The sequence below is a fragment of the Neodiprion virginianus genome, chromosome 5 (assembly GCF_021901495.1).
Source record: "Neodiprion virginianus isolate iyNeoVirg1 chromosome 5, iyNeoVirg1.1, whole genome shotgun sequence".
Classification (NCBI taxonomy): Eukaryota; Metazoa; Arthropoda; class Insecta; order Hymenoptera; family Diprionidae; genus Neodiprion; species Neodiprion virginianus.
The window spans coordinates 29141742-29164193 of NC_060881.1; the positions used below are offsets into that span (position 1 = coordinate 29141742).

A 22452-nucleotide genomic window follows, 5' to 3' on the forward strand; every position below is an offset into this window, starting at 1 on the left:
TTAAACATTATTTTTTTTAAATTCGTAATTTTGTAAATATTTGTACTTTTTTATCTAAACGATAATTATTATACTATATACACACATTACATATAATATACATATTATACATAATGAATATAAATATTATTATATAAATTATATAAATACATACAATATACATATTACATGTAAAACATTATATAATACCTACGTCTGAAATTATTCTATTATTATTAAACATATTATGCTACGATGAAATAAAAATTAATCGAATATACTTCGACTATTTATTTCAATATATCGTAATTCCCTCGTGGCCATATTCCTCCTACATTTTTGGAAATAGTAAAATTACCCAAAAATTCATCTCTACGTTCCTGAGATAAGCCAAATTTTTAGAGTGACAGTTAAAGTGCATAATCTCAAAAACTGGACGCGTCATGACGTAGCTAAAGATAATAATTCGTATGATACATTAAAATCCATCGATAAACGGTGTTTCGATTGCAAATGAAATCCTGACTGATTCCGAGCTGAGAGAACAACGGCCCAAAAGAGATCAAGATTACAGCCAAAAGATAGTCGTCAGCTTGGAACACAACCTGACGGGACGGTTACTTAAAAACCGATCAGAACTAAGATGAAATGGCATTACAAATAAGATTACAATGTTTCGTTACTGCATCCGGAGTACCGAGAAATAGGTAACAGTTGATTAAAATCAACGATTAGATATTGTTAATCATATTTTACAGCTTGTTTACGACATACCGACACAAGAATTCAAGACTTTGGAACTGCGAGACGATCATTAACGAGGCGAAAACTACGGGGAAATGTTTACATTAAAATCGAGATCCCGACAAAAGTCTACGAATTAGTTGTTTCTACTTTTTCAAATGCTTTTTGTAGCAAAACCGTTGGACATATTTTTTTGTAGATGTCGTCGTGACCTTGAAAGCTATTCAAAACAATTTTCCTTCATCCGAAAGAGTGTAGTCAGCGTTTGAATAAGCGTGTGAAACCGTTCCGACATGGTTTAAAAATAACGTTACATCTCGCCAACTATTGATCTGGTTGTAACGCAATATAGCCTAAATTCTGACCCCAGACTTTCCATCTATCCGTGGAGAAAAAAAACAATCAAAATCGGTTCGGTAGTTCTGGAGTTATGAGACAATAGAAGAGAGCTGGATTTGTACCACATGCACAATTCCTACGCCACTGGGTGTGATTCGCTACAAGGCTAAGTTGAATAATGTAACACAGTTCTCTGGCTGCCAGAGTTGAGCGGGAGAGAATTGGACATTCCACGAGCGGCGCTCAATCGCGTACGGAATATCTTCTGGCAGTGTATCACCGGACGGCGACGACGATAGTGCTTTACCAAGAGTAGTTAAGATCGAACTCATACAACAAAAATGTTTGTACAGTTGTTGTTTACCATATATTGAGACAGTTTCAAATTCATTGCAAATCATTTCGAAGTGATTAGAACAGTAAAAACAAAGATTAGAAGATATAACGCGAGCATGTATTACGTATTTTTCCACGCGTGTCTTGAGTAAACAAAGTACTCGTTTCTATGACGTTCGAGTTAGTCTGCGAATGCGCATGCGCGGAGTGCAGAAAAGACCACTTTTCAGTTCTAGGAGTTAGGGCGCATGCGCAGTCGCGAACAAATCTGACATTACGCGATCCTAACCTCAATTTCGTGCTTCGCGAAGAAACGCGTAACATAATCTTGTCACACAACAATCGTGCGGAACAAAGATATAACGGTGTTTTCACCTCGCGTATTTGCGATATTCGCCTTCGATTTCACCTGCGACTCATATTGCAAATTTACGCTGGGCCCGAAAAGACTCGCAAGCAAAAAAAACGTACTCTGTTAGTAACTCATTTCAATTTCCATATGTTTATCTCGAATTTTTTTTTCCCACGTACTGCAACTCGCTGCAAATACACTTTAATCTATCGTCCGACCTTCAGTGCAACGTTTTTTCCCCCAGATTAGATAAGAAGACAAACTGTTTTTACGTTTTGTTGTTTACACGAGATCATTAACGTATCGATATAAACAACATTTCCGACGAGGAGGCACAATGTGATACAAGATAGCGAAAGTTATCAGCGAATGATCGTATCAGGAATTTTAAATTGGAAGTGCACAGTCTCAATCATATCCAGAAGCTAAAGTTAACATCTGCAGAGCAAACATCACAAGTAACTGTATAAATCGAGGCTGCAATGTAACGGTGCCTTAGCTTGTCAAGCCCGACCAAACAACAAGGTCTACCTGTGCATTGATTTGTAAAAAGTAATACCAACCTACGATAATGCAGTGACTCTTTACTCGGCAGTAATTGACTGGTTGCAAATTGCTGTGAAATAACTTGATTCGTACTTTCGAAATGAGGAAGTTAATTCAAGGTCGAGGCCAGCGGTTCGTTATTATAGCGCACCCAACATCCACGATTATGTCACATCCGCACGCCTCAAGCTATTGACGTCGCGTATGAAAAACAGAGAATGAAAACTCTACGAATGACAGAAGCAAATGATCAATGGGATCATGCGATCTCAAACGGTGTTTGCATTTTTTAGCGTGTGAGGCTTGTACCAAAAAAAAAAAAAACGAATTTTATTTAATAAGTACAAGACCAGTTTTCAATTAATGAAAATTGCAAATCCTCGTCTGCCTCGAACGTCGTCAATTTGAGCACCAAGTTGAACGCTAAAGGCCACGTTACGTGCAATAAAGTATAATATGGATCTTGTGATATGAACCGCACTTTATCGATTGACGAAGTAACAGCCACCCTGACCCACCAAACGAATAGAGACCATCTGAAGGCGCGTAGAATTTTGTATTCTTCAAGTCCAGTTGCGTTTGTTCCGACTTATTAGTAAACAAGTTAGGAAAAATTCTGAAAATATGAACGGTGCTAACGATATAACACCTAGCAAAATTGACCACGTCACGTGAAAACTGGTTTTATCATGCACTGAGAAAAATTTCATTTCTTATAGTAACTAGAGAAATACAGTAAAACAAGTATCGTTAAAAAAAACTGTTTGAATATTGTTGGAATTACGAAAAACGAGGTACGCGTAACCATTTTGCGCTATTGTCCTTTTTCCTTTTTTGGTTATTGCAACGCAAAATCAGTTTCTGAGGTTTACTCTACTTTTTTAGTTCAACAAGGCTTCAACATCAATTTATTCTTGCACGAGCATTAAATTTTCGCAACAGTTGCAAGAAAATATAGCAACAGCGATCGTAATGAGAAAGAATAGTAACGGATACCAGACTTTCCGGTAACAGCTAGAAAACTAATTTTTATTTTTTACCTAAAACCATACTTTTTGGTTGCGGTAAAAAATGAAAATAGTTAAGGACTGAGCGGTAACCAGAGCTAAATATTACGCTCAGTCTGTGTTCAGGTCTCAAATTCGAGCTATCTGTGAGAGAATCAACTCAGGCTATCAGAAAACATACACGTAGCTCTGTTTATCTGTTACTTTTCAGTCGAGATTAAAGTCGATAATTGTACAGCAATAACGTTCTTTCGTCAAAGAGTGCAGTCTACCGAGCAGCTTGCCAAAAAGTTGGAATGAACTTTTGATCAATCATGAACAAGATTTTACAATTCGTAAAAGTTGGTGCCCAGGGGCAAACTCGAACCATCGTCAGATCGCTTGGAAACGCCTGTCCTGCAGCAACATCCAACGAAAATGCCACGACTCCTAAGCCGATTTCGTGGGAAGACGCGAAACCCTTCGATGAAATGCCTGGGCCAAAACCACTTCCGTTAATCGGAAATATTCATAGATTCTTACCCCTTATCGGTGAGTCAGAAAGTTGATGAATAAAAAAAAAAAAAAGAAAAGAGAAGAAAAAAAAAAATAAGTAATTGTTGATGCTCGTCCTACACGTTTTTTTCAACCACGTTTTAGGCGAATATTACGAGAAAGATAAGAAAGACAACAGTGTCTTCATACGGAAGATCAATGAGAAATTTGGCAATGTGGTACGAGTAGCTGGTCTACCTGCATTACGGCAATCCGTCTTTGTTTACGACCCTGACGAGGCCGAAAAGGTTTTCAATTGTTATTAGGATAAGAAAATTATAATGGGAATATGAAGAACAAGGATTTATACACCTCCCTTTAATCGTTTGATTTTAATCGGGATCTACTTCTCAGGTTTATAGAAACTCTGGTCAATGGCCGATGAGGGATGAGATAAAAACTCTTAACCGCTATCGAAGGGTGATACGGAAAGAGGTCTACGACGAAGCGTACGGTCTCCTAATTACGTAAGGAAATAAATACGGTAAATTAAAAAAATTCTAGGTATAAATATAATGCAAGCAGAATGACCAAACCTAACCTCAGCCCTGTAATTATCGTCAACTAGGCAGGGAGAGGAATGGTGGAAGTTTCGAAGCGTCGTAAACAAAGTCCTGATGCGTCCCGAAATTACCAAACTCTACGTCGACGCCATAGACAAGATTGCCGAAGACTTTGTCAGAAGGCAAGTGAGATGATATTATTATATACGATTGAATTTCAATTCATTCTTCGTAATTAAATTCTAACGTATACATTATCGTTCGCTCATGCTGGGTGACTTGAACATGTTCAATCTTTCACCACGTCAATATTGTTCCAGAATTCGACTGATTCGAAACGAAAATTTCGAGATGCCAGAAAACTTTTCAAACGAATTGAACAGATGGGCTCTAGAGTGTGAGTATTGTAGAGTATTAATTCTTCGATTAATCGATTGTATTTTTCGATTGATCGGTTTTTCAGTTAATCGATTAGTCGACGGTTTCGATTCATATACCAATTGACCTGCAGTATTGTTGAGGCAACTTCGATTAATCGATTATTCGAAGAAGTGATTAATCGAAACCGTCGATTAATCGATTAGTTGGACAACCGAAATCGTCGAGTAATAGATTAATGGGAAAAGGGATGAATCGAAATACTCGATTAATCGATTAATCGATGATTCGAAAAAACGATTAATCGCTTAATCGCTCAGCACTAGTGAGTCTGAATTTTTTCCACACCGTAATTGTTCGCATGGAAAAAATACTAGGAATATTTCCGGATTCTTTCTTCAGCAATCGGGGTTGTTGCCCTGGACACGAGGTTCGGATGCCTAGAAGGAGACCTTTCTGAGGACTCCGAGGCGCAACGTTTGATACAGACGGTGTTGGCATGGTTCGAACTGTGGTACCAGCTGGAAGCACAACCGTCGCTTCACCACTGGGTAGACACGAAGAACTGGAAGAAGTTCATCTCAACGATGGATTATTTCAACGAGTGAGTATGTACGTGCGTAATTCACGAACTAATTTAATCACGTGAATATTGACTATGACGTTATCTTAGGACCGCGATGAAATACGTCAACGAGGCCGTAGAGAGGATAAAAAAGCACCCGAAAAGCGACGAGGAAGACAAGAGCGTTCTCGAAAGGCTGATCGCCGTCGATAAGAAAGTTGCCTGTGTCATGGCTCTGGATATGCTCCAGGCGGGTATCGATACCGTACGTATTTCACCTCGGTGTCAAATTAATTCTGTTCTGCACTCGTCGTGCACATCTGATTACGAGTGGTGAAATTCCTTGTTTTAGACTTCCCAAACTGCAGCGGTGTGTCTTTACTACCTGGCTAAAAATCCTGACAAGCAGGATATCCTGCGACAAGAGTTGACGGAGTATGCACCAGATGGAAGGATTACAGCGAAAAACAACGAGAAAATACCATACTTGAGGGCTTGCATGAGAGAGGCTGCGAGGTTCATTTCACTGCATATTAGAATTGCGGAAATCTTTTTTCTTTACGAGTTGGCAATAGCGCTGTGCGATTAATCGATTGATCGAGAGCTTCGTATATCGTTTTTTCGTCTAATCGATTATTCGATTAATCCTTTTCCGATTAATCGATTAATGGACGGTTTCGATTCATATACCGATTGACCAGCTGTGTTATTATGAAGCAACTTCGATTAGTTGGAATAACGATTAACTAAATCGTAGATTATTCGATTAATCGAAAAAACGATCGATCGAAGCTGCCGATTAATCGATTAATCACACATTACCAATTGTAACACAGCTTTCGCCCTTTTCAGATTATCACCGATAGCATACGCGAATCAACGACTTTTACCTAACGACTTGGTCATCGGTGGTTATCAGGTGCCAAAAAAGGTGAGAACAGACAAGTATAGCATTTGAATTGGAACGGTTGTAATATTAAAAAGTTGAACACATCTTCAGTGATCAGTTATCTCACTTCTTAATTATTCACAACTGCTTCGGTTTTCAATTCTGGTCGCAGACTCCGGTCGTTCTTTGTCACATGGCGATGACAACAAACCCTCAAGTATTTCCCGAGCCGATGAAATATGTGCCCGAAAGATGGCTGAGATCAAGTCCGCATTTCAATAACGCCCACAAGTTTGCGATGATGCCGTTTGGCCATGGATCACGTATGTGCATTGGTAAAAGATTTGCAGAGATGGAAGTTGAGGCTCTTATTACAAAGGTAAATAAACGATTATCACAATTCCGAAACCTTTTTTTCTCTATGGACTATCGCCTCGTAAATTTCCATTTTCCCCTACTTGCAGATAATAACGAACTTCAATGTGTCCTGGCATCATAAAGACATGGAATTCACCAGCAAGATAATTAACGTGCCTAAAAGTCCGCTGAAGTTCAATGTGACCGATGTTTAAGGAAAAATTTAACCATAATCGGTGCTACATTATTTTAAATATTGTAACATACTTTTGTATAAGATTGCTACTTTATTTTTATTTTGGAAAATAAACGTGAATACTATTTATGTGATAGAATTTGACTACCAGATTATACGAATATATTTTCGTCTTCCAAATAACGAATTATGAAAAAATTTCAAAACGATTTCAGGGGTAAAATGTAATACAAAGAACAAGCTACGATATAGCTACATTTAAGAAGCTACACTTATCGATACTAGAGACACGAGCGGCGATGCCATTTATTGTACATGGCCTTGTCTCGCTGACGATAATCAATCTCAAATATTTCGTATCTAGATACAACGTAATTCATGACCGTAGCCAATCACAACAAACACGTGACGTTAGTGTCGAGGTTTTCTCTGCGTCATATTTGACAGAATAGAAATTTTCTTAAATTACGTAGAGTACAATAATCAATATTAAAAGAATATTGCTAAAAAATAATATGTATATGAGAAAAAGACCGAACTTTTCCTATGCAAAATAAACTCCATTAATAATATTCATGACGTAGAGTTCAAGGAACTTCTCGAGTTTCAAGTCTTCGTTCTAATAACAATTATACGGTCAAGGTAATTTTCATACGCGTCTGATCGACTGTGCCAATTTTATTCAGTGCTTGACTTCGTCACGTTTTATTATAACTAAAAGTATCTCGAACAACTAATAAATTTTTATTACCGTTGAAAGAAAATTACAAACTCATTTTTACAACCGACATATTTGAGCATCAGGTGCCGTCCGTAATAACGCGCCAGAAATAAAATGTATATTTATAGTTCTAGCACAAACTGAGAATGAGTTGGTTTAGATTTTACAGTTGTTCGTCCAATTTTCCGGAGAAATACTTCGGAAGCAGCGGCCATTAATCTTTGCAACAACGATTTATACCGATTAAACGTTTATAGAAATAAACCCAATCGTGTGAGCATAATGAAAGACACGCCCTATTCGGTGGTACCGCTGCACAAGCGTATGGATCTAACGCGGCAGTGTGCAAAACTAGTAAATTCCGAATGGCCAAGAAGCGAAACGGCGCGGTAAGTTGAATTCGAGTAAACGTCGGTAAGTCGTTGAAAACAAAAAAAAAAAAAATAAAAAAAGTCCGACGGGTGTCGGTTGAAAAAATGTCTGCGAATTTTTCAGATATTTCTTTTGAAATTCATCATGGTTTGTGAAAAAAATATACAATTGAAGTAGTTGCAGAAAATTTTGAAAAAAAAAAAAAAGAATATCACCCGAATATCTTAAACGAATATTACTCCAAACTTCTCCACACATTCCGATTGAAATTATATATTGATTTAATTGTTATTTACTTTCTTTTTCACAGGTTGAGAAGCTTGTACACTTCGTGTGATAAATTTCCTACGTGTCTTGTACTTTTGGATGATACAAATGTCGTGGGACATTGTAAAATATCCTTGGTACCAAATATGTGCGATTGTTGTTTCTTAGAATCTGGTGAATAAGATATTTTTCTAAACAGTATAGAATTATACGTATCGTAATTTGGCTCGTATTTCGTATCAAATTTTTACACTCACAACCTGACTTATTTATACTTGTTTATAAAAATAGTCATGCATTTGAAACCACTCGATTCCATTTTTTACTTGAAAAAAATTATACGAAGGAGAGGTTCCTTGCATAAATAATGTGTAAAAAAAAAAAAAAAGGTTCAAGAAACTAAAAAATGTTTCAATAAATTTCAGTTGTAATTGACCAAAAATGTAGAGGACGAGGTTTGGGTTCATTGCTCATGCGTCGTTCGGAAGAATATGTGTCAAAGAGAGGAATAACCAAGGTTCTTCTATCGACAAAGGGACAAGAGGAGTTTTACAAAAAATTGGGATACAGAATTTGCGACCCGTTAAACTTGCATGAAAATTCATACCGCGAAAAAGATTCTGCACACTCTACTCCGCAAAAACAATCAAACACAACTACGTCGATAGGACCTCCTCCTCCACCCATGCCAAGTATACTAAGGAATACCAGTTTGCTATTTTCAGCGGGAAAAACATACATGATGAAGAACTTATGAACCATCGCATCATTTTGGTGGAATTGCAACGCTAATTATTATCTTTATTATCATTATTATTAATGATATTGTATTTATAAATGAAAGCCGCATACATGATATATATAATTTTTCTTTCTTTTTCAACTACTGGTTATGTAACAAATGACCTTATCAACAATGTGTAACCATGTAACACGTGTACAGTACTATGTATATATTACAATTTCTGTGATATTCCCTGCAATCACCTCAACGGCTCCGCTTAAAATATACTTGTTTTATAACTATGTGTACCTGAGTCAGTAAAAATGTCCAATGAATTCAAACTTTCTTATCACATACACTATTTACTCCTGCCTAATTGCGAATATAATTCCAAACCAAGATATCGCAATCAAACTATACGCTACTTGCGAATGAAACTCTAGTCTCTCCGCGCTTTGATTTACTGCTACTTCGTTTGATAACAAATTTGTTGTATTGTAGATTTTCCAAAGACACGCATGCATTGCGATACGAAACCAATTGACCGACGATACAAATACCAAACTGGATCTATTGCACCATTATTCTTAATTTTTCAATAACTAAGATAGACTTGATTTACACTTTAACTATAGCTGCACTAAACAGTTAAAATTAGAACGAATGAATATATCAAAAGAAGCTCTCACGATATTCAATATTGGTCAATTTGTTAAAACGATTTCTAATCTGATATTCCAGTACATCTACCAGAATTTTACTTCTTATTAGACATTTTTCATTTTCAATTCCTTACCAAACAACGAACTTTAAAAAACTTGTGTTTCCTTAGTTTTGTCTTTATGTCTGATTTACAGATTAAAAATATCTAATAAGGTCAACTGGAATGCTGCAAAAATGTTATCTGAGAATTGACAAAGCTGTTTTTTTGGATTAACGGAAAGTGATTCGTATTGTTAACTCGTCGCTCAGACAGTTAAAACAATAATAAGTCTTTTTCTAGCCCGATTCATGAATGCAAGAATTGGAAATAGAAGAATAAAAAATGGGTGTGCAAAAAATCGATTAGAATAGAATATTGTTGAATTGAACATTACATTATTGATATTTTGTACGAAAACTTGAGGAAAGACAACATGAAGATTTAAAAAATTCAATCAATTATCAAACATTCGCGATGCCACATACCTTGTGGTAGTGTTCTGGCTGGTTGAGACTTTCTATTAAAAAAGCGCCTAAATCATACTTAGATATAGCACGGCCGCTAGATTCATCGTACTTGATAACATATTTCGTGCTTGGAGCATCTGGAAGTAAAAGAGACATTCATGGTAAATCGGCAAGAGAAAATTGGAGAAACGATTTTCGTACCTCATACATTCTGCTCTGGAATTAAGCTAATTTTAAGAGCTCAAGAGTTACCTGCGATATGAGGTGGTAATACAGCAATCCATTTCAGCCCGCTCATTTTAGTTATTTCAAACTGGCGTTCGTGATCGGCATTCAAAGCCTTAAAAATTGCCGGCACCTTTTCAGGTGGGTAAAACAGGAAAGCTACAGAGCAACATACAAATTTGGATTTTACTTCTCAAAGCCTGCATCAACTCGGTTGAAGTTCTCGATTTAAAAAAACCCATAGATGGTTGTAGACTGAATCAGAAAAAAGAATCACCTGATAAACACACAGAGACCACTTCGACGTTGTGCTTTTTCATAGCATCGACTATGTTTTTCATACCATCAGAAAGTACCGTAGTCGGCGCTGCGAAGAACAAAACAAGAAACGAGTTTGTGTCTGTTAGTTATGGCAAATCTCGACGAGCAACAGTTTTTGTAAACATCGATTGTTCTGTCAAATTCAGAAATGCAGTGTGTACGTATAAAATATCGCACATCAATTTCATAAATGCTGGCAGACCGATTGCAGCAAACGTAAATTCATTGCAGATATAATTTTGGCTAATAAAATAAACATGCTTTCATCCAGCGAAAAGCAAAACAATATTTCAACTGTGAACTTCAGTTACGAAATGCCTTGATAATGGGTGCTGTGAACACTTGGGTCAACATTCATTGAAATTAATAAGCGGTACTTGCAGCTTGACGAGTGCAAGTCAAAGATTTGTGTTATCACCTAGTTCGTTTCTTGTTCCTAGGACAACAACGACACCCTCCTGACCAGACACAGCGTTAGAAACTTGTTCTTGATTTGTAACATCGCCAACGACAACATTCACCTTCTCCTTAATGTCGAGCGGAACTTTAGCTTCGTCCCTCACAAAGGCTGTCACCTGCAGTCCTGGACGAATTAAACAACAACCTTGTTATACGACGTGAAAAATTATTGATAAGTACAAATAACAAGTTTCTTTCGGCTAATTTTTTTGGTATTTGGTAAAAAAAAATTTGATGGCTCGGATAAAATACGTAAAGCTTTGATAGCGTGATGAAAATATGCGAATTTGTGGTTCCGTTTCAAAAAAGGCCGATAATTTCATTATAGAGGCTTGCGATATTGTACTCACTCGATACACGAAAATTACGTAATGGTTTATAGTTAACCTAAAAAAAATCACCTTTTTCAACCGCAGCGCTCAGAGCGCAGAGGCCAGTCATTCCCGTGGCCCCGAAAATAACAACTTTCTTAATCATCCTGATTAATGAGACAAATTTTACTGCCGAATGTACCACCGATTGCGAATCCTACAATGAATTACCCTCGAAGCCGGTCGAACGCTGGAGTTAACCGACCGATACAGGGATTGTTGATTCTCTCTGATTGTGGGATCACGCGTCAGTCAGCGGGGGGGATTCGGAGCGGCGTATAAACTTGAAACGACGATGAAATGCCGCTTTCCGCAGCGTCAATGCAATGGAATTCAATGCAATGTACCCGAGTATATTGCCGGTTAAAATTTCCTGGTAGAGTAAAATTAACAGGAAGCTAATTGCCTCGACGATAATCGATGCAACTAATGCGTTAGAACTGATTACAACCGTCTATAACGGCGTGCATGCGGCATAATGGGATTTTTACTCGATAATTTTTTTCACTGTCATCGTCAATACATAATTAATCACGATTCGTATTCATTAATGCCACACGACGATGACTTGCGGCTTCTGACAACGAACGGCGACGCAATACAAATATTATTCCACTTGTCATTCCCCCTATACCCGGCACTGATTGCCACTGATTGTCCTACTTGAATAAACGAATATGAATTAGTTTGAACTACACAATACATAGGTATATAAAAGATACAGAATTTAAATATCGTACAAATTATTTGTTTTCACGCCGCAACTTACAGTTTTCAATATACAATTGAATTTCACTTCTTGCTTTGTTTGCTTTCAGACAAGTTTTAGGGTCATGATAATAATACTTATTTCGTACCGTAATGACGTATATATCTTGAAATAAGGGCTTAACAGCCCCATTCTATACGCAATTCTATGCAAAGACACTATAATGCATTTTCATTTGACACAAAAACAAAGAACTGACAATAATAAATTCGTAGAATTCATACCATTTCTATATTTCTGCGCCAAAGGAAAATGTATCGGAGTATTTTTGATCGGAATTATGTGTTTAGAATGCGACTGTTAAGCCCTTTTTCGAGTTTTAGATACGTGGACTTCGATAATTAGAGATATATAAGTCAACGTCGAAATCGACCTAGGCACCACCCTATTAAGTTACTGAATTGTGTACATTTTCTTTCACAAAATTTCAAATAAACCCAATCGTAGTTCGATATAGCATTGGATGGAGGTAAGCTTTTGTTATTCAACCAATAGTCCTCCTTTACCGACGCATTCGCAATACGAGACAGCTTTTAAGCTTCTTGATCAAACACCTCCACCATAGGTGACGATAGTATCGAGTATACTCTCTGTCTCTCTCGCTCTGCGACGTGATTGGCTAAACATGCTCGCTCAGCCAATCAAGGCGCAGAGCGAGAGAGACGGAGTGTAACGCGATTGCCTTTACCTAGCACACAGAGAATGAGATGCTACTTGTGTGCGAGGGCTTGATATGCCATACTGATTCCAAGCCCTACTTCTGTCACATACGTTTTTACACCTGTATATTTACTCGGTTATGTTTCGAAAAACTGAATAACATTGCAATATCGACAAAATACTAATTCCATAATCAATATGGTGCCAGGAAGACCGCCAGTTCCTGGTTTGTTTAATCAGACATACGATACTTGCAGTAGCAAAAACATAACCTATGAACAAACTAATGAAACATCTATCCCCTGATTTTCGCCACTACAAATATAAACTACATACATTTAATAGATTTTCGTATAACTGGAGATTTTTGTCTAATGCGAACTATATTTCAGACAATCCACTGGGACTTTCATGGCATGACAGTGCCTTGATCCCGATGCTAAATCCGAGCAACATAATGGAGTATTTTTCGGAAAAAAGCAATCCGTTCTTTGACAGAACGTGCAACAACGAAATAGTAAAAATGCAACGTCTCAATCCAGAGCAGTTAACGTAAGAAAACTCGTCACTAATACAGCTGCTGGGTATGTAATCACGCCTGAGAACGAATTACCGAGGATTACAATTTTTATTTCAGAAATATGACAGGCCTTGAGTATATATTGTTACACGTTCAAGAGCCAATACTTTACGTGATAAGGAAACAAGAACGCCATTCACCCACCCAAGCCACCCCTTTAGCAGATTACTACATCATAGCAGGCGTAGTTTACCAAGCACCTGACCTAGGATCTGTCGTCAACTCAAGACTGGTACGACTGCTGCTAGCCATTATAGCCTATAGCCATAGCTAGACTATTGATTTTATACACACGATCAGGTATTGATTAAAATATCTAGGTTTTTAAACTATCAGATTGATAAAAAATTAGGAAATCCGAGTTCCAATTTAGTTGCAATTTTGAAAATTCTCTCGTTAATCTGTTAAACTTTCATTCAAACATCTATTATTCTTCATTCATTGTTGATTCTACCCTGGTTTCAGTTGTCGACCGTTCATCATTTGCAATCAGCCATTGAGGAAGCAAGTTCTTGCTCTAGATATCATCCTAGCAAGGGTTACACGTGGGATTTTAAGAATGGAAAATCCCTGCCAGCAAAAAAAGAAGTACCAGTTAGAGAAGAGCCTAGTTCATTGTTCCAGCGTCAGAGAGTTGATATGTTGTTAGCTGAGCTGACTCGTAAGTTCCCTCTGACTGTACCGAAACCGATACAGCCAGCCCCTGAATCTGGTGTGTATTGGCTTTTTATTACCCATTGCAAAAAACATCCTACGTCTTGTTTATAGAAGTGAAGTTTATTACTCAATTTCTATTCCAGCTGTGGAGGTTAAACAAGAAATCAAAACTGAAAAGAAGGACATGAAACCCCCACCCGAAAAGAAGCCAAGAACTAATTGAATTTGTTTTAAATATTATGAAAGTGGTTTATGATGTGGAAGTCTGAATGTCAGATAATATTAGTGAAACTAATTCTGATTAATTGTAAGGAAAGTTTTTATGAACTTATTTATGCGAGTTTAATGAAGAATACGAATCAAACTAGTAGTTGAGTATTATTTTTCTTGTGTACCCTTTTCGGATACCCTGGTGTACCGTGTAACGTGTACATGTTTCAGGATGTGCAAAGGACAAATATCAAAATTGTACTGCATAGGACAAAATTTAAATAAATTTATTTGCATTTTCCGCATCCGTAGTTTCTCACAGTAAATTACCATCGCGTTTCTATTCATGCTATAGTATAAAATGAACCGTTACTTTTTACAGTAAGGGCAATCGGGGTTATCAATATCTGCTTCAATCCTTTTCTTAGGCTCTAAGGGTTTCAGAGGGGGCTCGTATTCGTAGTCGCCAGCTGGAATAGACTCGCAAATGTGGATATTTGGACAGCACTGCGACTTCTTTGGTTTTTGTGGCGGGCAACGCGTTTCAGAGTTTTCACGGTGTGCGGATAGTATTGTAGTATTTGTTGAAAATTTAATAGATAAAACCTGTTCCAATGTAAATAATTTTGTACATAAGGGTAGCAGAATTGTTAAAGCATTCTACACTAACGTGATATTCAGGGAAATATTTTACAAACCGGCCACCTTGAAGTTTCCAGTCTCAAAACAGGACGTAAAAATTTATGCATAAGTGAAATTTTAATTTGTTCTAAAAAGATGTAAATAAATTTTGACAGACTGACGGTAATTTATTTGCTTGTCTCATTTGCCATGCGCCTAAACATACGAAGGCAGAAATAAGTAAATTATGAGCAACCTCAGAGTACTGCGAAAAATATGTGTATTTTAGAAATATTATGGACTCTGACATCCATACGAGGGGACACCTTTTTAATTATCGGAACCTTATATATATATTTAATTTTATCATCCAACGAATTTGATACAAGTATTTCATGGTATGACGACCGTTCAATGTTGCAATAGATCAGGCTGCTTAGGTTTGGACTGCGAAATTGGAGATAATATTGATACTTTTAACCAATCAAAGACAAATGGAGAAGTGGTCAAGCGGATACATCACGCTAAGTGTAAGGTGATTCGATTGGCGCGAGAACAGATACGAAAATTCAACGAAAGACAAGTATGCGCGATGTATTTCATTCGTTGAAAGTCACGAAGTATGAATCAAAAGGCTGACGTTGCAACCGCGACAAACTTTCTGAGAATCAAAATTTTTCTATTGTCTTCTACGTCTTTTCATAATACAGGCCGAATTTGAACAGAGATTGCGAGCCGCCAATACTGTATGGAACCGAATTCGTAAACGTGGACACGTAATAGCATTCGCAGTAATAGTTGGTATTCTTGTATGGATGTCTTTGGTGTACGGAGCACTCCTTGGAGCATCGCTTTGTAGCAGTGGACGATCGTGTTTCCCATTTATGTCTTTTCACACAACGCAAGTCAAACATTCTCTTTTTTGATGAACAATCCTTATCATGTACTCCCTTTGGATACCACGCTCTGGCTGATCCCAGGTTTAAATATAATAAGCAACGAGAATGACAGAAAAGAAACGATAAAATTTATAATCCTTACTCGATAGAATATACGATTTTTAAACAATCACCTGTCTCTTTCTTTTTCCATTTGTTCGATTTAAATGATTTTTTACGTACCAAACTATTTAAACAGTTTTGGAACATCGTAATGATCTGATGATCTCGGCGTTGAAAATATTTTTTACGCAGCAAAAGTTTAAATCTGAATAATTGTGGAAAGTAACGAGGAATAAAGTTGTGTAATCCTTTGATCCAATATAAATGAGCAAACCGCAGTAACACATGACTTACTCCTGAATCTGAAACATCTGACTGGAATTTTTTGTGAAGTAAAACCTGTAGGCATTCAAAGAAAAATAAACTAGACGTAAAAATGGCAGACATCGACTGCCTAGGATTAAGTGAGCTGGATGCAAGCCTAATTTACGCCATGCTGGGCGAATTCATCGGATGTACTGCGATATGCTTTTTTGGCTGTGGAAGCTCTATGAAATTTGATCCCGAAGCACCGTTTTATATGTTTAGTGTCGCTCTAACTTTCGGCTTAATGTACACAGTTTGCACATTCATGTTCGCCGACATGTCGGATGCTCACTTCAACCCTGCCATCACTGCAGGACTAATGATCATTAATGAGGTAAAATCATACAACTGAACCGACGGTATTGACTAAACGTAAAAATGTTTGAGCCCAAGTTGCGCAGGTTTGAAAATCCAACCAGAAGTTGTATCAGACCTTCTCAATAGTCGTTAAAAACATGGTTTTCAACCCGAATCAATCCGAAATTTTGACAAAGAAATTTTAGAACTTGATATAAATATTTCTGAAGTAAATATTTTTCTACGAAATGAAGGTCAGTAACAACACCAAAAAATTGGTTACGTTTCGGCAGAGGTGGGGTCCCTTCTCAGAACGATTATATTTACAGACGCATCTGTCACGAAAAAAAAATATAATAGGTAACACATGTTCACTTCATGACCAAGGAAAATATTTACTTCGTCATTACCGAGGTCAATAAACCATTATTCAGAAATATTTCTAGACAAAGGTGCTGCGAGGTGCGCTTTACATTGTGATGCATCTATTTGGTTGCTGTCTTGGAGTTTTGTTGCTATTATGCGTAACTCCCTTCGACAGAGAGCGGAAATTTTTCTACAGAAATTATACACTCGGATACACAGCTCCCAGCGAGTACATTACAGCCACGCAAGCTTTGCTCATCGAAACGCTAGTCAGTAAGACAACCAAGAATAAAATTCCTCTATGAACGCAACAGTGCAATTTTCGATGAATTTGTAAAATGAATTGTTCAACCCACAAGAAACTAAAATGGCAAACTGTAACAATACTGCTTTGTAATAGTGGAAACTTCTCCCAGCACGTCGACAGTTCACAGGAATATGTTTTCTTACAGCATTCATGCTGATGATGACTATTCTCCTGACAATGCGGACGAGTAACTCGAGTGTTCGTTTATTCGCACCTTTCGCGATTGGATCGATTTTTATAGCCGGTATCACCGCTTTTGGCTCAAACACCGGCGGATCATTTAATCCGGCAAGAAGTTTTGCACCAGCTCTGTTTGCCAGACACTGGAACGATCATTGGGTAAATGAAAAAACATTGCGCGCAATCTAGTTTCAAGCAAGATTATACCAAAGTATCGTATAATTTGTCAAAATTCAGCCACCCCCTGTTTCCTCTTTCAAATTTCAAGGATGAAAGTCAGATTCAAATGCAAAAAAGGAACTTTCTTGAAACAGATCATTTTTTCACTTAAAGGTCTACTGGTTGGGACCGACTCTCGGTTCGGTGGTAGCCGCTTTTTTATACAAATGCATATTCAAGTCAGCAATTGAAGAGGGGGAAGAATTGGAAGAAGAAGACGTAATGGATAAACCCAACGATGAGGTAGCAAAATCGGGAGAAAAAGGATCGAAAGAAAGAAGAGGGGAAGAAAAGAAACTGTGAAAGTTTTAGAGCCATTCAATTTGATTATAGGGATAGAAATAATGCGTTGATAATACCAGTTGAGAAAAAAAAACAACTACATGGATATGTGTAAATAACTGTATTGCAAAGTTTTATTCAATCCATGGATTTTTATTGCACCGATTGTTAATGCACTTCTTATTTTATAATTAATATACATGTGTTTTTATGTATATTCAGGTTGTATATGTAATTTCCCAAATTTTTATGTACAATTGACGTAAATCTAATTTACATACTACATGTATAAAAAAAAAAATGTTCACTTGTCATTAGACAAAATCTGTTTAGCTTGTTTTGCGGGCATTCAGTTCAATTTATATACTTTGATTTCAATCGGATGAAAAATTCAACATATTATTACATTATTCCATAAAAAACGGACAATATTTGACACGAATAAAGTGTTGCAACGGATAAATTATAATTTACTAATACGAGAAAACAATTTATTACAGCTGAAGGAAAAAAAAAAAAAAAAGATAACTGTTCAAAGAAGCTAAAAGTTAAATTCAACCTACACCTTTTGCAAGTAATTGTTCATTTTATATTCTAACATTAAATCTGATAACAATTCCGCGTATCACTTCGTTTAAGGAGAAACGTTAAAAAAGAAGCGTACGGAAAGACTTTAAAAAACTTGACAATTAGCGCATTAGCGCTCTTGGCATCGCTTTACTCGCGTCATATATTTTGATGTAGTAAAGTTTCCAAAATAGAAACCAATAATCTCTGTTAAGAATTTAATTTAGTACCGTTATTAATTTTTGAATTAATTAATGGATTAGAATATTTGATGAAAGTGAATGAAAATTATTTCATTCTCAATGAAGATATCGAAAAACTTTATTTATGATGTGATAAAAACCATTTTGTCGCTATTATAAATAATTACTGGAAGCAATGTTTCATCTATGTACAAAAACCGCGTTTGATTCTATAATCGTGATTATGCGAGAAAAAAAAATAATAATATATATACAACACTACATAAGTGTGTATCTATAATTCTAAATATAACGAAGACGTTTTAATTAATGTCATTACTGCAAACTGATAAATTTGATTACTGATGCATATGTATATCTACCTAATACACAAAACGAACACACACTGAAAAAAAGTGAGAGAAAGAAAAAAGAAGAAATAATTAATGTGAAATTCATAGAGTACAATGAGCTATCCAACTTATTAACAATCCAATATGTATAATAAGATACACCTGTGATTCGGATATTGATTTTTGTGAAAAAGTGAATGATGAACGCAACGGTCTTTACGTCTATTAAACAGGTCTTTCTGAATCTGTCAATCTCAAAATTTCACCAACGAAAGCTGCTACATCTGTATCCTTAGCAGCGTGTGCTTGTAAGAAACTAAATTCCAATAATTGATTATAATTAGGCCGGGCAGTGTAGTCCTTCATTAGGCTGGAAGTAGAAAAATAATTTTCCAAATTTGTTTCACATCTTGTTTCCACAAAACTCTGTCGCAAACAATCATCGGGAGCCAACAAAGAAAACATTCGAGAGTTTGAGAATTAATTTTCCCAAAGTAATGGCAACATAGATGTTGATTTTTTTTTTTTCATAAACTGTAGTTCCTTTCCCTCAAAAAACGTTGAATGTCTCTTCTGAATGTCCTGATAATTTTTACATGCAGAGTTACAAAGTGGATTTTCTTTTTTTCTAAACCATCCTCGAGAAACACGCTTACCACTTGTTTATAAATTCCTCAAAGTCTGAAGAAAATTTACCAGGAGGCAATTTTGGAGCGTCATCTTTAACAACCTGCTTTAGTTGTTCAAACGGAGTACCCCACGAGGCATAAGGAAATTTTCCCATCGCCAGTTCAACGAGGGATATTCCTAGCGACCAAACGTCTGAGCGTATGTCATACTGCGAAGGATTACCTGTTGGGTCTATCCTTTCTGGCTATAAAAAATAAGTAAATCTACTCCTTCTTCTTACTCTTTCGGCGTTAAATTGTGTGCGCAATAACTTTTTACATAATAACGTTCTCATATCTTTTACTTAGAAGCCGTGGAACAGGGCTTACAGTAAAAAGTTGAGAAAAGACGACAAAGGGGAGAAGAAATACGTACCGCCATATACGGTTTGCAGCCAGCATCTATGGTTTTTGCTACCGAATCTACGAGATAACCTGATATCCCAAAATCACAGATCTTCACCTCTCCTTTTTGATTTATCAATATATTACTCGGCTTTACATCCCTGTGTATAACGCGTAGCTGTGAGTAAAGATAGTGAAGTGCGCTAACTACCTAGAAGATGGAAAGAAAATGCTTTCAAATTTCCTAGTAGTCATACATATCAATGTGGAAAAGACGAATCAAGTTGATTGATTCCGACAAGAAACTTTCCGCAATATGCGGACCATCGTTAAAACATCGATAAAATGCACAGATTAGCGTAAGAATAATACTTACAGCGAAAGCTATTTTTCCAAGTATATCTTCGGGAATCGATCGCCCATGTTCGTAAACGTTTATATAAAACTTGTCTAAACTCATGTCCATTACTTCCATACATATCCAAACATCACCTTCCCTAAATAAAGCACCGTAAAACTGTACTGTGTACGGACAGGCCGAACTTCGCATAGAAACGTCAAGGTCCATCAGCAATCTTTTTTGTTCTTGTGTATTTACCGTCGCTGTTATTCTCTACATTGAATAAACAAATGGTGAAACTTCTGACAATCGTACTTTCCTACGTATTTGGGATCAGAATGAAAAGGACGAGGCATTGAGCGGTCGACTCACTTTGGACTGTGCGACAAGTGACGAGCTAATGAGGAGTGTCAATGACAAGGAAACGAATGGATATCATTCAATTGGAAAAAAATGCGACTAGCTAACTATTTCACATCAGTTACCTTAACAGCCATTATTGTACCACTTTGTTTATGCTTCATCTTCTCCACAACGCCGTATGCTCCGCGTCCAAGAACGCACAAGACTTCGAGATCGTCAGCTTCGACATTGAACGTTTTTTCACCAATAGTTATGGTCGTTCGTTTATCCAAGTTTCTCGGGGGAGTTCTTGTAGAGAAAATATAAAATATCTGCATACTAGGGTCAATAAATTCATCCCCAATACCAATAGCAGAACAGTATGCAATTAAGAATAACAGCAGGGCTGTAGGAACCCAAGCAGACCAAAGAAGAGTCGATCGATGCAGAAACGAAAGTAGGTAATTACCGCAACTCAATGTTTTAGAAAAAATATTATGAACTACGACACCAGATATCAAAGATGTTGTGTTTAACTGATGATACATTTAGAACTATGGACTGTTTCATTTGAGTTAATAAAAAATATTCCTACATTGGAAGATCTTCAACGCCATACAGATACCTGACTAAAGAAAATAACAGTTGACTCAATTTATGAAAAACAATGGTTAGATAATAAATTACGAAGTTTTGGTGAAATATGTTCAAAGTGAACAAACTGGCAAGTGTTCGTTGTCAATGCGACAACAATTGTTAATACATTAAACAAAATAAATGATTTTCGGTCAGGAACGAATACGATTACTGTAAGCATGATGAGAGATGAAAAACTTACAACGGAACCGCTGCCTCCTCTGACATTGTAATTCTCAAATTTCTTTTTCCCTTACGTGAAGCCATGATGTTGATCTTTATCGATCAATAGACTGCAACGATAGCTGGGTTTTGTTTACTCGTTCTATTCCTTTTTTTTTTTGGAGGGGGTATTAAATCTCAATACTTGTTCTGCTCATGCTTAATCGATCTGAAAATAAATTGACATACGTTGTCGTGATTTGACGGTTGAAGAATCGATGGGAGAGAAAAAACAGCCCTGTTGTATTGAAAACAACACCTTTAGTGATTTCACTGTACGACTAGCGAATGTTTTCGTAAAAGCGAAACGTACCGACTTAGGTTACATAAAAAGATGCAAATTGATTCTGTTTGGAAAAAGAAAAAGCTATGTGTAGAAAATACGGTGGGGACGTAATGTTCGGTAGCATTCCGTAACACATCCGCGAGTTATTTGGGAATAGCGAATTAATAAATACAGTAAGATAAATCGTCATCTTTACCTCATATAAATAATAAGTAAATTCCAAAGTTTTCTTGCCCATATATGAAGTTTTTAATCAACTTAAACTATGGATTGAATTTGGTCACAAAAATTTACCAACACGGAATAACGAACTCAAGAGTGTGTTTGTCGTAACTAGGGATATGTAAATTTTTCGGCCAATATGAGAGGAAAAAAAAAAGCGAAACAACTCTGCATTAAAATAAATCACAATGAACATAAACGGGAAAAAAATCGTCTATCCATAGAAAATATTTGAAAAATAATCTCCGAAGATTAATCACATAGCAATCGAGATTACGGTTAAAACTCTCAGCATGTAACTTACATACATGTAACGGAAACCTGATAGTAAACTTTACGTAAATATTTTTATATTTGCAGAATTTAATAACCACCAGATTAGATCCGAACTATAATGTTGGCAATACTGTGATCGACAGACGAGTTGCGATCGTGAGTTTCGATAATATGTATAATAAATATGTAACGACTGTCAAACC

The 22452-nt window shown here is 36.6% G+C and overlaps 5 protein-coding genes and 1 long non-coding RNA gene across 8 annotated transcripts in view; 3 read left to right on the top strand and 3 right to left on the bottom strand.

The window, feature by feature from the left end:
- Positions 1–22452, bottom strand: part of LOC124305857 (uncharacterized) — a 53297-nt gene that overhangs the window by 19076 nt on the left and 11769 nt on the right. The gene's annotated exons all lie outside the window — the stretch shown is intronic.
- Positions 1302–6854, top strand: LOC124305850 (probable cytochrome P450 49a1). 2 transcript variants are annotated; one of them, XM_046765769.1, is made up of 12 exons: positions 1302–1405; positions 3542–3834; positions 3943–4085; positions 4192–4304; positions 4406–4522; positions 4661–4737; positions 5121–5322; positions 5392–5548; positions 5636–5799; positions 6136–6214; positions 6345–6551; positions 6637–6854. In XM_046765769.1, exons 2-12 carry the CDS (start codon positions 3618–3620, stop codon positions 6742–6744), a joined length of 1584 nt encoding a protein of 527 aa, XP_046621725.1. In that variant the 5' UTR covers positions 1302–1405; positions 3542–3617; the 3' UTR covers positions 6745–6854. The 2 variants fall into 2 exon arrangements, with proteins under 2 accessions (XP_046621725.1, XP_046621726.1); XM_046765770.1 differs by lacking the exon at positions 1302–1405 and having other exon boundaries at positions 3541–3834.
- LOC124305854 (flavin reductase (NADPH)) lies at positions 8937–11579 on the bottom strand. The gene is made up of 5 exons (XM_046765780.1): positions 11386–11579; positions 10944–11108; positions 10482–10571; positions 10232–10363; positions 8937–10116 (listed from the first exon to the last, which is right to left on the bottom strand). Exons 1-5 carry the CDS (start codon positions 11459–11461, stop codon positions 9974–9976), a joined length of 606 nt encoding a protein of 201 aa, XP_046621736.1. The 5' UTR covers positions 11462–11579; the 3' UTR covers positions 8937–9973.
- Positions 12808–14536, top strand: LOC124305853 (mediator of RNA polymerase II transcription subunit 6). Of its 2 annotated transcripts, none has more exons than XM_046765779.1 (5): positions 12808–13010; positions 13177–13336; positions 13422–13596; positions 13830–14025; positions 14165–14536. In XM_046765779.1, the coding sequence occupies exons 1-5, from the start codon at positions 12983–12985 to the stop codon at positions 14242–14244; spliced, it is 639 nt and encodes a 212-aa protein (XP_046621735.1). In that variant the 5' UTR covers positions 12808–12982; the 3' UTR covers positions 14245–14536. The 2 variants fall into 2 exon arrangements, with proteins under 2 accessions (XP_046621735.1, XP_046621734.1); XM_046765778.1 differs by having other exon boundaries at positions 12814–13010; positions 13830–14076.
- Positions 17006–18283, top strand: LOC124305856 (aquaporin-like). The gene is made up of 2 exons (XM_046765781.1): positions 17006–17468; positions 17643–18283. Exons 1-2 carry the CDS (start codon positions 17280–17282, stop codon positions 17829–17831), a joined length of 378 nt encoding a protein of 125 aa, XP_046621737.1. The 5' UTR covers positions 17006–17279; the 3' UTR covers positions 17832–18283.
- On the bottom strand, positions 18403–22100 carry LOC124305852 (dual specificity mitogen-activated protein kinase kinase 6). The gene is made up of 7 exons (XM_046765777.1): positions 21948–22100; positions 21446–21634; positions 20751–20916; positions 20302–20538; positions 19957–20136; positions 19569–19786; positions 18403–19282 (listed from the first exon to the last, which is right to left on the bottom strand). The coding sequence occupies exons 2-7, from the start codon at positions 21508–21510 to the stop codon at positions 19138–19140; spliced, it is 1011 nt and encodes a 336-aa protein (XP_046621733.1). The 5' UTR covers positions 21511–21634; positions 21948–22100; the 3' UTR covers positions 18403–19137.